The 16,946-nt window shown below is 38.5% G+C and overlaps 1 protein-coding gene and 1 long non-coding RNA gene across 2 annotated transcripts in view; one reads left to right on the forward strand and one right to left on the reverse strand.

Annotated features, from left to right (window-relative positions):
• LOC308178892 overlaps positions 1-16,946 on the reverse strand; it is a 35,253-nt gene that overhangs the window by 13,064 nt on the left and 5,243 nt on the right. The window lies entirely within an intron of this gene.
• On the forward strand, positions 1,398-13,269 carry DPM1 (dolichyl-phosphate mannosyltransferase subunit 1, catalytic). The gene is made up of 9 exons (XM_080558081.1): positions 1,398-2,563; positions 2,822-2,921; positions 4,516-4,549; positions 6,697-6,773; positions 6,876-6,901; positions 7,891-7,986; positions 9,494-9,562; positions 9,852-9,966; positions 11,997-13,269. Exons 1-9 carry the CDS (start codon positions 2,013-2,015, stop codon positions 12,099-12,101), a joined length of 1,173 nt encoding a protein of 390 aa, XP_080414207.1. The 5' UTR covers positions 1,398-2,012; the 3' UTR covers positions 12,102-13,269.

Genomic DNA, 16,946 nt, shown 5'->3' on the forward strand with positions numbered 1-16,946 from the left:
TCATGGTATTTAATATTCCAATTACACAAAAACTGATTTTACTCAAATACATCACGTACTCAATTTCTTAAGACTGTGGGCACTATTATCAAAATTACCAAAATCCAGAGAAACTAGGCCTGTAAAGATCATGGTATGAAAGGAATGAAGTGGTCGATTATACAGGAACTACACGTAAACTACACTTGGTGGTCACATTCAAGCACATCTTGAAAAACCCTTCAGCTTTGGCTTTCCTACCTAAGCTAGTGAGGAGTCACCAAAGCTTAAGAGCACCCTGTGGAAATACGACAGAATCTTAGGTCTGCCTTTGGCTCTAAAGAAAATCTGACAACAGATTTTAGTCTGGTTTTCTCTGTCACTTTGGTAGTAGTTCTACCCTGACTGTTACTCGCAGTGAGCACTTCTCTTTCCGAAATACACAGTGCTGCTGAAAGAAGCTGGAAGATGTTGACTGAAAGTCTTGTCGGCGTGGACTTGTCCTTGGCAATTCCCTATGATGAGTTTAATAGTGCTACTGACCAGCTAGAGATTAACAGTTATTGTTGTGTTGTTTTTTGTTGTTTATTTTTTTAAACCCACCACATGTATTATTTCAATTTATGTTGGCCAGTTAGGAGAATGAGTAAAAACTTTCAACACTAGACTCTTGTGCTAGGTCATTCTCAAGGCTGTAATAATTAGAAGTAATTCTCAATTATCACTTGCACAATTAAGCAGTCATTCCAAAATTTCTTGGTTGTTTAATAGTGAAAATTATTTATTTCCACGTATTTCATGTTTTTATATAAAAACAGACACCAACAAATATATATTTTAAAAAATCATAGACATGGAAGATAGAAATACCATGTTATATCTCTACATGATATAGACACTGCACAGAGACATTTAAACCCCATGCATTTACTGTGAATATCCTTTTTTTTTTTTTTTGCCATTTAGATTTCTAGTACTGAGGAAATGTTGGGTCAATTTTACTGGCCCAAGCCATGAGGCCCCCTTTAATATCCTTAGCTAATACAGGACCATATTCTTTGACAGGTAACTCCTGAATAATTCTTACAGCCTTCTGGGAGTCATTTCCTAATTTGCAAACAACATATACAGGAAAAGATGTCTGGCCATTAGTTCTCTGCTTTTCTTCACAAATTCGTTTCTCTAAGTATTCCAAATATTCTTCACTTTTTTCCTCTAATTTACTCAAAGGAATGTGGACAGCGTGTGCCAGGCGACAGATATCCACTTCAACCTGGGGACGAACATCTAACAATACATGAGGAATTTGCTCATCCAACAGTTTTTTGTACTCCTCTACAGATATCCTGTCTTTACTGGACAGCAGATGTAAAGTCCTACATTTGTCTGTTGCAGAAGAACCACAAAACGCCTCATAATCCTGAAGGTGAGTGACAGACGGGTTGTCCCCACAAACGGCACAGTCTGCTTTCTTTGGTCTTAACTTGATGTTGCGAAATTTCCCTTCCCGAGCATCAAACATCAGCATGAACTGATTGAAGGAGGAACCCATTCCAGAGGCTATCTTCAACACTTCCAAGGCCTGAATGCACCCCATGATGCCCGGCACGACACCCAGCACCCCTCCATCCGCACAGTTTGTCACCGTCTCTGGAGGGGGGGGCTTGGGGAAGAGACACCGGTAGCAGGGTCCCCCTTGGTAGTTGTACACCACTAGCTGCCCCTCCAGCCGGAGGGCACTGCCGGACACCAGGGGCTTCCCAGCCAGGACACAGGCGTCGTTCACCAGGTACCTGGTGGGGACGTTGTCGGAGCAGTCGGCCACCACGTCGTACTGCCGCACCAGCTCCAGGGCGGTGCTCGGGCTCAGGGCGCCGCAATAGGGCACATAATGTACCGTGGAATTGAGCAGCCGCAGGGCCGCCGCGGCAGACACGGCCTTGGGTAGCCCCCGGCGGGCCTCCCCGTGCAGCACCTGCCGGTGCAGGTTGCTGGTCTCCACCACGTCGTGATCCACCAGCCCCAAGCGGCCGATGCCGGCCGCAGCCAGGTACTGCGCGAGGGGGCAGCCCAGCCCTCCGCAGCCCACCACGAGCACGGAGCAGCGGGCGAGGCGCAGCTGCCCCCGCACGCCCAGCTCGGGCAGCACCAGCTGCCGGCTGTACCGCAGGATGGCGGCGGCGCTCAGCGAGGCCTGGCCGGGCAGGGGAGGGAGCTCGGCGGGGAAAGCGGCGGCGGTTACACCAGCGGACCCCTCCTCAGCATCCCCACCGCTCTCCCGTGCCAGGACGTCGGCCAGCCGCTCCCGCAGGCCCCGCAGCTCCCGCTCCCGCCGCTCGATCTCGGCGCCCAGCCGCACCGCCTCCTCCCCGCCCGCCATGCTGGACAAAATGGCGGCCCGGGGCCGCTTCCGCTTCCGGCCGGTCGCTTCCGGCCGGCGCCGATTGGCCGGGCGGGCCGGCTGCGGGCAGCGCCGCGACATGGCGGCGGGGCCCAGGAAGGTGTCGGTGCTGCTGCCCACGTACGAGGAGCGCCACAACCTGCCGCTCGTCGTCTGGCTGCTCGTGCGCGCCTTCCAGGAGAGGTACGGGGGGTGCCGGGGGCGCCGAGGGCCGTAGGGGGTTTTTATTGCTGCCGAGTGCTGTGGCGCAAGGCACCGCGGCTTGAGGCGTAACGCTGACTCACCCCAGTGAGCGCAGGCTCCCGGTCCCAGTAAGAACCACCGCGGGAGCCTCCGTTGGGAAATCGCCCCCTGCTCCGCTCTGTGCCGTGCCTTACAGGGCGGGGTAGGCAGCGAAACCGGACTTTCCCCTTGTTCGCCTAAAAATAATTCTCGTTTCAGTGGATACAACTTTGAAATTATCATCATTGATGATGGAAGCCCGGACGGGACGCAGGAAGTTGCTAAACAACTGGAAAAGATATATGGGTCAGATAAAATAGTGAGTTGCATGCTTTGTTTGGTTTTTCTTTTTTTGTATAGGAAAGCACTTGACATTTTTCAAGAACTCGAATTAGAGTCCCTGGATCCTGCACTGACTTTCCTTACCTCCTTAAACAAGGATATAAAGTTACTTGTTTTAAAAACAAGTTACTTAAGCTTTGCATTCCACTTTAGCAAAGGTAAAACTGCAACAGTCCTGCAGCTGCTTACTAGCATTATGAACTCATACGCACAATCATAAATTAATGCTTACAAAGGTTCTCAGTACTTTGTGCGTTGCCGTGTGCTACTGGATAATGAACGGTGTTTGGTTGGTACTTTGTGCACGCCTGAGGGAAAGGTGAGGTTTGGATACAGCTGTGTTTCACTTTCTGTGGCTGCAGGAATTGGAAAATTAAAAAATGGGAAGCTAGTTGGCCGTGGGATTTATTTTTAATGTCTGGTTGCATTTCTCAATAACAAGAGTAATGTTTGGTTGTTTTCTTTCTATTATATTAATATAGAGCCATCAATTATATATAACAAGATATTGTCATTTACTTATTCTTTGTGCATCATTAAAGCCAGTTTTTTGGGGGGATAAAAGCTTTATCACAGAAGAGTGTAAAAACTCAACTTTGAGTTTGACAGAGTTTTATGCTGTAAGCAGTGTCAGACTCTTGTCCAATCTATTACTGTGTGATTGTAAAGTTTTTAAAAGTATTTGTTGTTGGGTTTTTGTTTGTTTGTTTGTTTTTCCCCAAGCAAATTCAGTGTTTTGATTTGTCCTCAGGGGGTTCCATCCAAATAATGTAATTGGGCTTCTTGTTTACTGAGTTATGTTTACTGAATGTGGTATGTAGATAGCTCGAGAGGACAGTGCATTCTAGGGAGTAGACAAGGCATTGAAGTGATTTTTTTTTTTTTTCTAAACTTTTACTATTAAAGATCTATTAGTCAACTTTGACTATTAAAGAAAAAGATGGGGGGGGAGCAAAATTCAAAATAATGAATTATTAGAAGGACTAATGATTACTAGTTCCTCAATTCCCTTGCCTCTGACTCACATTACTTATAACCTCTCAGATAAAGTAACAAAATTAGCCAAGATCTAAAAGTCAGTATCCATGGGTTATACCCTGTATGCACGTGAAAATCTTGACATTTATATTCAGTACTAAAAGTATATTAAATCATGCTGGGGAACTTGCTAAAATATTCACTGTTAGTGTTTTCCATTCCCTAAATTAATGGTACTCAATGGCCTTTGTTTCAATTCATACGTATGCGTTTGATAGTGGAATTTGAGGAAATCCTTTAATTACAGAGATGGTACTTTTAATTATTTATTTATTTTTTTACTGCAGAAATACAAGTAAAGCTTATAAGGAGTTTGTTTTTAAATACGACCTGATCAAATACCTGTTTAAAATAATAGTTTGTTTCTCTTACATTTTGTCAGATTAATTTATTTTTGTGTATTAACATTTCTAAAAGTGAAAAGGAACTTTTAAGGTGTTTTTATACTGAAAATATGGAATTTTAAGATGTCACTAAAAGTAATTTAGAACTGTTCTTCAATTAATTTATTTGTATTTTAATGTATCCTGCAGCTTTTAAGACCCAGAGAAAAGAAGTTGGGCCTTGGTAAGTCCTTATTAAGTCTGGTTTGTAGTTTAAATAAAAAAAAAAGTTATATTTTGTTTGATTCTAGCATATAAAGTTCCAGAAGAATCAAAGTAAAGCCCAAGTCTAGAAATATGTTTTCAACAAGCTTGTATAAGTGAACAAAGTTAAAAAGCATGCACGTAAAAATCACAGTGTATTTATAGCAAGTTAACCACAACCTCAGACCTGAAGCCTGCGGTGACTGCTGTTCTGTACAACTATGCTTTCCTGTTAGCGTGCGCCTCTTCTCTTCCCACACAGCATTTGCTGATTACAGAATAAGGGACATGGATTGAGACAAGAAGTACCTTTTACAAGAGTGGCTGCCGTTTTTGTATGGAGCCTACTGATTCAGAGGAGACAGTGGTGCTTTCTGTGGCATCTACCCGTGTACAGGATGCTTCAAAAAGTGGGCCATAGCTTGTGCAGTCTCCAAGCCTGGGACACTCCTCTGTCAGAACTCTTCACTGTCAGCTCATTTCAGTGTAACTGTTCAATTAGGTTTAATTATGACTATAATTTTAAAAAAATGCGTATCTGACAGATGTCTAACATTCAAACTACTAAGTATTGTCTCACCTATTAACTCACGCATGAACTGAAGCCTTTGAAGTGCATTACAAAAGTTCCTCATTGTCTTCCAGAAGCCCTCAGTAATTTGGGAGCCAGTCTTGTGCCGTTGAGCTAAATCATTAAAGTTTTCATGAAATGACGCAAGACTGCAATTTTGTAGATCTGATTTTGTATTTCACAGAAAGTCTAAGTCAAGCCTGTCTTTCTTTGCTTCAGAAAAAGCACCCTTAGGAGGTCATAAATGACATTAAAATTGGCAGTATCGAAGCCGTCCTAAAATAAAGTCGAGATGTTTCATTCTGTTAAGATTCACATCTCGGATTCTTTTCTCTCTCCTCTTTTATAATAGGAATGGAAAAAATGATAAAATGCAGTACATTTTTGGTTTATTGGAAATCAGTATCTGTCTTTCTACACATCTTGGCAACCATTTGGTAAAACATTTCAGGTGTCTTATGTACCGAGTACTGCAGCTGACAACTTTCTCCATTCCACTGACAAAACCAAAGTTCTCCTTTTCTAAAAACTGAATTGTCTAAATTCACCTTTATACTTTTTTCTACATCTCTCATTTATCTAAGAAACTCTAAGAAGTGTACACATCTTAATTTTTCTGTTTTCTGCTTTTTGAACCTTTGTCCTAATTTGACTGGTATTATAGCATAAGCTGATTGATTTAAATTTTTTCAAGTACCATGTTAAATAATCCTACACAATACGCAAACCTGTAACGCTTCTACTGTGTAACTTTGGAAATGACATGGGAAAGAAAGGAAAGAGGTTGTTCATTAACCAGGAGTTTAATTTCATGTGACACTGCCTGCTAAGGACATCAGTTAAGAGTGTTTTGTTTTCAGTTTTATCTATTCCTTATGAAGTTAAGAGAATAATGTGGCTTAATGAAGAGGTTTTAATCTCTGTTATGCTGCTGTACTGTTCTAGGAAGCAGTGCTATCTTTGAATGACCTGACTCAGATCAGAAATTGCCATTATTGAGGAAAGTTCTAATAGCAAAACTTGCTTGTATCAGAGAGCTACATCAGTTCATTCAGGATGAATAAAACACAATATCTGTAAGGAAGGAAAAAAATCTTTTCAGGAATATAATTCATGGTGTCAAGGAGAATAAATCAAAATGTATATGCTACTAATAGGAAATCCTGAGTATAGAACAGTTGTTTGTTTTTTTTTTTAACCCTGTGATTATTTCGTTGTATCCCATTTCCAGTTTTTTGTAGCTCTTAAGTGCCTGTGGTGCTTCTGAATGCTATTTGAAATAGTGACCCACTTATCAAGTCGTTTCTCTATACATTTGTAGTGCAGTAGGGTTTGACAAGACTTATATTTCTAAAATCTAGTACTGAAATTATAGGAAAAGGGGAAATGGTTTTAGTGTTTGACCTCTGATATATCATTTTAAAATAAATTTTAGGAGTATTTAGTTAATCCTTTTCTGGTAGAACTTAAAGAGTTTAGAAAATAAGTGCAGACTGTCTAGAAGATTGCATATGTTAAAATACTGAGGGAAATTACTTCTATATTGTTTTCATCAGGCACTGCATACATTCATGGGATGAAGTATGCCACTGGGGACTTTATTGTTATTATGGATGCTGACCTCTCTCACCATGTAAGTTGTATTTTATGTACTGTTTTTAATCTGTTGTAATTAAATATTCATTAATCCCCCCCTTTCTTTTATCTCGTCTCATCTGTTTTCTTTCTATTTCAGCCGAAATTTATTCCAGAGTTTATCAGGTAGGTGCTAGTTCTTGTATAAGTGAATGACTTCTAAACATTTATTGTTTTGTAGTAAAACTGGAAAGCTTTAGATTATTGTATAGCTGTCTTAACTAGTCAGAAAACTGTAAAGGCAAGAATTCAAATAAAAGTGATTGGACCTAGTTAGATTTGTTCCAAAATAGAACAGAAAAAATAATTAGCTTTGAACTGGAGCAAAGATCCCCGGGTTTAAACTAACAGAGAACATGTTTGGCTAAGTACTTCTCGTTCTTGTAATGGTTGTTCAGCTTTGAAAAGCTGTGTGTGTATATATATATATATGTGTGTGTGTGTGTATATAAATATATACACACACACATGCACGAGGAGATCATTAGGATTATAAGATAACCTTTTTTATTTTTTATTTTTCTAATGATCTCGTGTGTGTGTGTAGGGGGTACTGATTGGAGGACTCAGTCCTCAGTTAATTTTGAAGTACTTCTCTCCTGTCTGCCTACCTCTTATCTTCCTCTCTCTGTAAGATTTCAATTTGTGAGAAGCAGTAAACAGGCATTACGATGGTGGCTAAGGGTAGTTCAATAATTTTCAACTTTCTTACTAAGTAGTACCAGAGGCCTACAACTTTTAGATAAGGTTCTGCATCAGTTAGGCATGGCATGGATAGTTCCAGACCTCTTTCTTTTTCCCCTTACTATATGTTTGTGTAATTTAAATGTCTAAATCAGCATTTGGTCTTATCTTTATTTTTATACTAGAGAGACTTGCTTTGAAAATAAGATACTCTGAGATTGTTCTTTATAAGAGATCAATTAAGCATTTTTTAAATGCATAATGCACCATAACCAGCCTTACTATTGTTTTCCTGTCTTCTGTACTTATTTGTTTAAAGGTTTGTAAAGTATAGAATTTGTATTAAGAGTGATCATTCTTATTTTGAAATTTATACTGACTTTATATAAATATTGTTCCTGTTTTGTTCTGGTGAAATCAATTGCTTATAGAAAGCAGAAAGAAGGCAATTTTGATATTGTGTCTGGTACAAGATATAAAGGAAATGGAGGAGTACATGGCTGGGATTTGAAAAGAAAGTTAATCAGGTTAGTATTTTTTAGATACTTACACATAAATTTGTTGTTTAGAAATTAAAAATTCCAAGTACAGAACTCCAGTAAATCCGTGTGAACTGAACTGAGTCTTTAGTCAGTTGTACTGGGTACTGCAAAATTATGTTAAATAATAGGAGTATGCACAATCTGTAGATTCTTCAATTAAAAATAACAAAGAACTTAATGATACAACTTGGTTTGAGAAATTGGTTGATACAGTGTAAAAATCTGCACAGTGTCAATTTGGGACACTTTTTCAGGTTTATCATCCAAAGAATGAGCTGAGACTGACACTTTTCTCAAGTTTGAAAGGCATGTGTAGTTAGCTTTAAGCGCTGCAGTGGTCCTTATCCTCAACAGTAAATGACTTGCTAAACCCCTCTGTTGACACTCTGATTTGCCAGAAGTTAAGAATTATCTGGCGTGATCGATGTCAATAAATCATTACTTAGACCTTACTGAAAAAGGGTTACAGTCAGCACCAAGGAAAAGTTTCACCCCCAAAGAAGAAAACTGTATCAAGGTCATATAAGCACATGGAGGCTGGCATCTCACGTTTATAGGGGCTCACAGATTTTGATCAGCTAATCAACAAATTTCTTCTGCATAACAACTTTTCTCTTCTACATGTTTTAAGAGAATAGGCATAACTTAATGCTGTTGTTCTTTTTTTTACTGTAAAGAATTTGGAGGTGAAGTATTAACAGTCTGATTAGGAGACACAGGTATCACAGATTAGGTATCACAGGGATTTGGATTTCTCCCTTTTTTTTAACGGCTAGAGTAAGTGCTTAGTTTTTTGTGAATGTAAATACACTGTACGCATTCCTCCCACCCATCCCTGAAGGGAAGAAGAAAAAAAGAAAACAAAGAAAGGAAAAAGAAGAGAGTAATGGGTGTTACAGAGAAGTCCTTTTGTATCAAACACTACAATGTGAAGGAGTTGGACATCTCATCTGTATGTAATATAGCCCTGAGCAACATAGTCATGAATGACTTTTCAGTCTTGCAACATTTTTCATCTGTGGAGCTTTTCCTTATTATACTATGAAAGCAGAGTAAATCAAAAGCGAATCTTGCTTTTCTAAATCCAAGTCTAACGTTCATCCAGGAAGCAATTTTATTCTTCTCTCTTAGTGAACGTTAGAGGAAAAATGTAATTTTGTCGTCAAATTTATTTCTTCTGTACTGTAACACAGTGTGTGGTTGTACTGACAATTCTACTATAAACAGACTGTAAAACTAATTTCTAAAAATTATTTTTTCCTTCATCAAGTTCAATAATCTGTTAATCATTTGAAAAACAAAATGATGGGATTTGTCTTAAGACAATCATTTATTAATCAAATCTAATAGTGAAAATATATTAGGAATACAATTGTTTCCTCCTAAGCAATTAAAAGTTTCTTTTTTGATATTTACTTATTTTCTAGAAACTCTGCTTGATCTTTCGGAATGATGTACTGGGTAATTTTGACATTTGTGTTTTCTTTCGCAGTCGTGGAGCCAATTTTATAACTCAGGTTTTGCTGAGGCCGGGTGCATCAGACTTAACAGGGAGTTTCAGGTATGGGCCTGGTATTCATGTCATAAAGTCTATTGAAAATTAAGAAACTGCTAAACAAGGAACTGGAGTAAGAACAGACCTTTACAGAGGACTATGACGTCTGTTTGAAAAGGGTGTGAGAAATAGCAGACCAGATTGCAAGAACTGTTGCTCCTATCACTTTGTTAATGATTTTTAAAACGGTGATGATATGAATGAGTGATTACAGTTAAGATTCCTACACGCGGTATGTTGATTTCTGAAGTTCAACAACTGTTTCAGGTTTCATTTTCTCTGTAATCATTTACAGGTTATACAGAAAAGAAGTCTTACAGAAACTAATGGAAAAATGTGTTTCTAAAGGATATGTCTTCCAGATTGAAATGATTGTTCGGGCCAGACAGCTAGGATATACTATTGGAGAGGTATAGTAAAAGTCCTGATAAGTATATTATGCTTTCATTTAAATGTAGGTACAGATTGCTGTACCAGTCAGGTTTGTGACATGGGCTCTGTCACAGGTCAGTTATGCTGTCCTCCACAATTCATATGTAACATTCCCAATCTTCCTTCCTCCTTTGGTTTCTCCCATGTGGGAAGAGTTCTAACATCTGAAGAGCTGCTTCATTTTTCTGCTTCAGCACTGCTTTAAAGATATCTTTTAAGATATTCTTTGATATCTGTAACAAACTTGACAGCGTTCAGATTGCTAACATAGACCTGTATATAAGATTATTTTATTACTTTGGGGTTTTTTGTTTGTTTTTACGGTTCTGTTTTATCTCTATATTGTAACTTCTTGGGGCAGGATAATTTTCCATTAAGTTCATTGATACAATGTTTCCTGACCAATAGTTACAGTTCCTAGACAGTTTATAATTATCCAAATAATGATACTGACATTTCAGAAGAGTTGACGCTTTAATGTCTAATTCCTGGTTTGCAGATGCTGCTTTTGTAACCACAGGAGGAATAGGAGTTTTTCATGCAGTTGTAAAATGTGTACAATCATGAGAGTTAAACATTTCTTACGCAAAGTTAAAAATGAAGATTTCTAAGACCTGCTAGTCTAAAAGAAACAAGGGGTGGTAAGATAACTGACACAAGCTACACGCACCCATTTCCTTTTGCTGTGTTTCTGTACCATAAGTGAAATGTACCACGGCACGTGGAAGATGCCCTTCTGGAAATGCCTCCTTTAAGACTAACAACAGAGCTTCCCATGCAAGAACGGCAAAGTCCAGCCACAACACAAGTGGTTAATCCCTATACTGAAGGGGAAGACTGGATACTTCTTGGTAGATTAGATATAAATGGTTCTTCCATCACTGGTCACAAAATACCACATCTGATATCCTGAGCTGACTCTCTTCAGTGATTTCTGGCCCTGCCCCTTAGATCAACTGTCCACAGGTGCCATGATGCTTACTGGGATTACCAAAAGGAGCCTTACTAAGAAAGCCAAAATCATTAAGTCTATCTGCATGCCTTGTTTTATATCTTAACTGTCTTCTTTCCCTGGTTTCTCTTCTACCGTGGACTGATGTGCTTAGAATTTTGAGAAATCCTCAGTCCTGGCACAGCTGCAAGGGTGTGGTAATTTTTGTGTTCCACTTGCCAGATGATTTCTGGTTGAAACTGCCAGCAAACACTAAGCCAGTTTTTTAATGACTTTTGCAAATGCAATTCTTTATTTTAGCTGAAGTATCTTGATTTCACACACAAACATATATGGAAATTTTTGAATATTCTGTTACAGTATTGGCAAAATGATCTGTCATACGTCATTGTACGTGGTCAAATTACCGAAAAGGAGTGTGTTCCTCACACTTTATAAGTAGTGAGTCAATCTGGACAGTATGATCACTTAAGTAAGGGAAACAAAATAACTTTTAAATGACTTTTTATCCAGTAAATAACCTGTAAAATGGTCAAAGACAGACAAAGGTAAGTATTGCTTGTAAAAATACTCCCTAACTGCCATACTCAGATGTCATCTTCTAGCCAGCGATGAGGTTGAACAGAATACTGTTTCACGATGGCAGGAGGTGGTTGCTTTCCAGAGGCATTTTCTTAAAGTTACTTTATTTAGCTAAGAGGGAAAGTGATGAAGGTTCACTTTGAGCCCTGGACTTTTACCGTACTTAGGCTTTTGAGTTTGTTCTAACTGCCGTATCATCCAACCACTGAGTAACGTCTTTGGATCATCTTTAAAGGTGATAAACCAAATATTTTCATGCTACCCAGCTATGGGCCATCATTAAAGTCATTGGTACGAAGAACTGAGATGAAGGAAGCCAGTCTGGTGCTTTCTGAATTCCCCCATATAAAAGTGCCGTAGTTTAATGTCCGTGTTTTGCCTTTCTCTCTCTCTCTCTCTCTCTATTTTTTTTTTAACATAATTTCTGGTTATTTAGGTTTTGAACATTAAAAATAGTTTTCCTTGTTTCAACAGGTTCCTATTTCATTTGTGGACCGTGTCTATGGAGAATCTAAACTGGGAGGCAATGAAATAGTCTCCTTCTTAAAGGGACTCTTGACCTTGTTTGCTACAACATGAGACTTTCTAAAAAAATTTATTTAGAATAAAAACATTTTCTGACCTGTGTGTGGCTTTTAGCATGTAATAGCAGAAGCTTGATAATTTGCCTGGTGACCAGAAGATCCTCTATGATAAATGAACTGCACGTTAAACTAGTCAAAGTAAAAACTAATACCCTACGCCTTTTTTTAAAAAAATAATGAAGTCTAATAAAGAACACAAAGCTAAATTGTATTATGGATTTAGAAATGAATCATTATTCAGCAGAAGTTAAAGATTATTTTGAAATAAAGATGAGCAAGTACCTTAAAAAATATTAATTTTTTTATCTTCATTCTGTGTTTTGCAGAATAGTATGTTAAACATATACTAGTTAGTTCCCTTTCTTTCCTCGATGCAGATGTACATCTATGTTAGAGCAGATATAAAACATAAAGGTGTTTCTACAGAACTGATAACTTGTGTAGTTTAAGAGGAAGGTACGGATGAGTACAGTGTTTGTTCTTTTTAAATTTGCCTCTAGGCCAGAAATACAGAATATTCTTGGGATAAGAAAGAGAATCACTTTGGGATAGTTTGTATTGCGTGTGCATGTCCAGAAATAGATCATTCTTTTTTCCTATTTTCTTTAAAAAATAAACATTTTTAGAATCTAAAACAGGAGGATAACATATCACACAACTTTAGGGTGATAGAAAATCCAATTGAATAGAGGACCTCACTGAAGATATCCGAGATTATTTTCTTACATCAAGTAACAGTTTGCAATGTAATATCTATACTTGTTCCAGAACCTGACTGGGAAAAAAATACAAACAGTGTAATACTGTTGGCTGTTGTTTTTTTTTTTTTTTTTCTGTCTCACTATTTGACCTAGTCAGAACTCAGAAATGCTGAAGAACTTGCAATCAAATATGCATTTTTAGAGAGGATTTTTTTTTTTTTAAAGGAGCAAGTAGGAAGATGAAATTGTTCTGATAATGGCTTTGTATACGAGAAAAATACATCCTTGCATTTTTTTGGGGGGGAGGAAGGGTAGTTCTGTTAATACATGTATCTCAGAAAATGGGGGGAGAGGAGAAACAACAAATACTTTAATGATTGTACTTATTTCGCTTGTATTTGTTTGCATTCCTCTAATACACTAAATGCAGTTGTTAATATTAAAAAAAATGTAAAAAGTCTGTACATAACTATCTGAAATGTGAATTTATTATTTATTTTTAAGAAATTATCCCACTCAATGACAAAAAAACTTCAAAATCCAAACTTATTTTCTAGTGGATTGTTTTAATTAAAGATACTCCTTTGTTTTCTAGTGAAGTTGTACAGATTCTGCTATTTTTCCCCTTTTCTGAGTACTCAACAGCAAATATTTTCAAATAATAAATGCTTTAAAATAATAAAAAAGGTAGCTGTAGGTTTTGAATCTACCTGTAACTGGATTACAGTGACTTAACTGTACATTTTGTGACATTTGCCTGTACTTTCCGAGCAAATTATGTTCATCTCTCTATAATTTAATTTGGTGCAGGCTAATCTGATCTAATAATATATACAGAAATCTCTGGGCCTGAAGGACCACTGAACTCTCATGTGAAAAGGTTTCATCTATTTATGTTTCATTTGGAGCATCCATGGCTAAAATAAACATTTTAAGTTTAAAATAGGTACAAAATTTTTAATTACCATATAGTTTTTACAAGTTTGTTTGCATCTCATACAATTGGAAACCATTTCCTAGAATACATATTGAGCCTCAGCAAGATCATAAATTTCTCAAACTTCTATGTAACTAAAGTAATATTAGTTATTTGTGATCTAGCTCTTGGGAATTACAATATACATGCGTGGTTTTTTTTTTATGAAAACTACCTGGTAAATTCCCTTCATTGCAAAGTCATCTACTTATGAGATGGCATTTGAAGTAAGTTGCTTTTAAATATAAATTAGGATCATTATGTGCAGTGTATTTTGTGTGCTTCAGTACATGCAAGTTTGAAGCATAACTGGGCTATATTCGGTTTTTAGATAAATAGATAATGTTTCTCATTATGCGTAAAGGCAACGGAATTTAGGTTATCATAAAGAAAAACGGCATAAAGAAACTAAAGCAAGTGTTCTATGGCATCAGTACACAAGCAGAAAGATGCATTCTGCAGCACAGCCTGAGACGAGAAAAGGTCACAAGAGTAAAACTGATTTAATCGCCTGCACCAAGCTACTCTTAGAAAATGCTACTGAAAGGACCTAATAAAACGTGGATCCAGTGGACAGAAGCAAAATCAATGTCACTGCTGGCTGCAGAGCAGCTCTGCGAGCTTTCCTTGAGTTAGCAGGCAATGGATACGCATGCGTATTTTACTGTATATATCATGAAAAATAACTTTTTTTTCCCTAGCCAAAGACTGTATGTTTCTTCAGAAAGGGGAGTGGGCTACAGGTAACTCACTAAATACTGAATGCACTTTCAAAAGTTCCCTTACTGCAAGTTTTAAAAGCCTCAACTTCAGAAGTAGCTTCTGTTTCTGTGTTTGACCCTCCATGCACTTGCAGAGGAGAGAATCATAAATTCGTATTGTGCTAATGCTGAGTAAAACAAACACAGAATCTTTGCCCAGACTTGACCTAACTAGCCTTTCCCTTCATCTTTTCTACCATCTCAGACTTCTGTACTTTCTTTCCAAATAGTTTCTCCCCTGAGGTGACTAAAACCATCTGATTCTAAAGTATTCCCTGTGCTTGAGCACGTCGGAGCCTCACGAGCACTCGAACGGGTGTTCTGTGCGTAGGAAAACTTTACAAAAACAAGCTCCAAGACTGCACTTTAACTCTGACCTTTTCTCCTGTATGCACTGCTGTGAAAGTTCACAGAGAATAAATATTGTAAAACTGTAGCCAGTGGCCAGAGTTCTAATACAAAGCCTTCTTTAATAAAGCTTGTGTCTTTTAAACAAGACATGGGGTGAAATAGCCTTCATTTAGTGCTTCTTCTGGTGGTTTTGAGTTTCTGTTAATATAAACCCTTTGAGTTACTTGAATTTGTTATCAGCTTCTTTTAAACAAGTTATAAACCACCTATATAAATTCTTAGTAAAAAAAATAAATTTTTTTTTTTTTGAAAGAATATGTATTGTAGGGAAAGAATGGCCTATAAAGTAAGAAGGCAGTTGTACAAGAAGGTCCATGCTGTCTCTTAGTGCTCAACAACAGCTGCAGAATGAAAGCATGTAAAAAACAGCTACTGTGTTCTTCGCCCAACTACACCAACGGGCCGTACGAGGTCTTCTGGAGCCAGAGATCGAGAGGGCCTGGACCTTTTAATGGCTTCTGGTGCTTTCTACGGATTTAATTGCTTTTTGAATCAATTTATAGTCCTAGCTTCTACAGCATCCTGTGGCAGGGAGTTCAGCAATTTACACGTGTATTTTGTGAAGTCCTTTCGTTTCAAACCTATCACCTAATAAATTCATCGGATGTTCCCTATTGTTTCCCATTTCCCTTTTCCTGTGTATTATTTTATAGACCCTGCTTATCTCCTCATCGTACTCAGTCCTGTTTTTTTTTAAAGTCCCTCAGACAGACGCCACCCCGCACCTTGCTATTCTCAAAATGTCAGTAGCACGTTACAGTTCTATCTTTAGGGACCAGGTGCCCTGAACTCCATACAATGTCTCAAATATTCATGTACTAGGGATTTATATGGTCACATTTTAGGTTTCAGTTCCTTCCTTAATCCCATTGCAATATTTCGCTTGCCTTGTTTTGGCCACCACAAAATACTGAATTGATATTTACAGGGAATTTTTCATTCTACGTCCCTGGTTTTACAGTTCCACATAAATCAGCTTTTCTTAATTACATCCATATTCATTTCCTATGAAAGCACAAATACTCTGCTAATGTACTTTACTTTCTCCATTATACTTCCTTAAGAATCTGTGTCTGCAAGCAACTCAATCATTTGGCAAGAACAGGAGCTTTAATTCCTTCCTGGCTTAAATCTGTGCAAATCATGGATATGTTTGTTTGGACATGTTTAATGTAGAGGGGGGAGCAGGTAACACATTTTATACCGGTAATACACCCTTTCCCCGAACAGCAAATATTTCCTTTGGCAGATGGGCAAAGCTATGGGAAGGAGACCTCTTGTTCTGTTATTGTGGACTAGAAATTCAAGGTGGCGTGTGAAAAGTCCTACACAAAAACCCATGGAAACAACCCAAGCATGTGCTAAACTTCAAGAGTATTGTCCCAACAGATTTGAAATTACAGAAGAACCGGTTGCGAAGTTATGCATGGAGTTTTACACAGCAGGGCATAAGGTTATCCCTGACATACGTGAGGTCCTTGCGCTCTGTGTGGTTTGTGAGTCCCCAGTCAGAGCTGTGACCTAAGCAGGCCTGTGCTGATGTGAACTTTTTTATTGGACAAACTGAAGCCCCAGCTGTGATATGAAACACTACTGGGGGCTCCTGAAGTTGATACCACCTTTTGTCAGAGGACTTATCACCCCATCAGCTATAGGGTGTGGCAGCCGAACTGTGAGCAGCTGTGTGGTCTCCTTATGCCCTTAACACCTTCCAAAGCCCTGCCCCGGGGATACGCAATACAGCCCCATACCCCGAGCCATGGAATTTATCCCTCAGTCGTACAAAAATTTTCATATGCAACTCCTCTGACTACATCATTATGATCCCACAGCTGGGACAACCACTTCACACAACCAAGGCCTGGTTAGCATATCCAACTGAATCAGAAATCAGCATCAAAACAGTATCCCTAGTTTATCAGGTTTGGAGCTCGAGGGTGAAGAGTCGACTGATCTGAGGTTGGAAGGAGTTGGCTTCAGTTGTGGTTTGT

This window comes from Anser brachyrhynchus (assembly GCF_964034855.1).
Source record: "Anser brachyrhynchus genome assembly, chromosome: 16".
NCBI lineage: Eukaryota > Metazoa > Chordata > Aves > Anseriformes > Anatidae > Anser > Anser brachyrhynchus.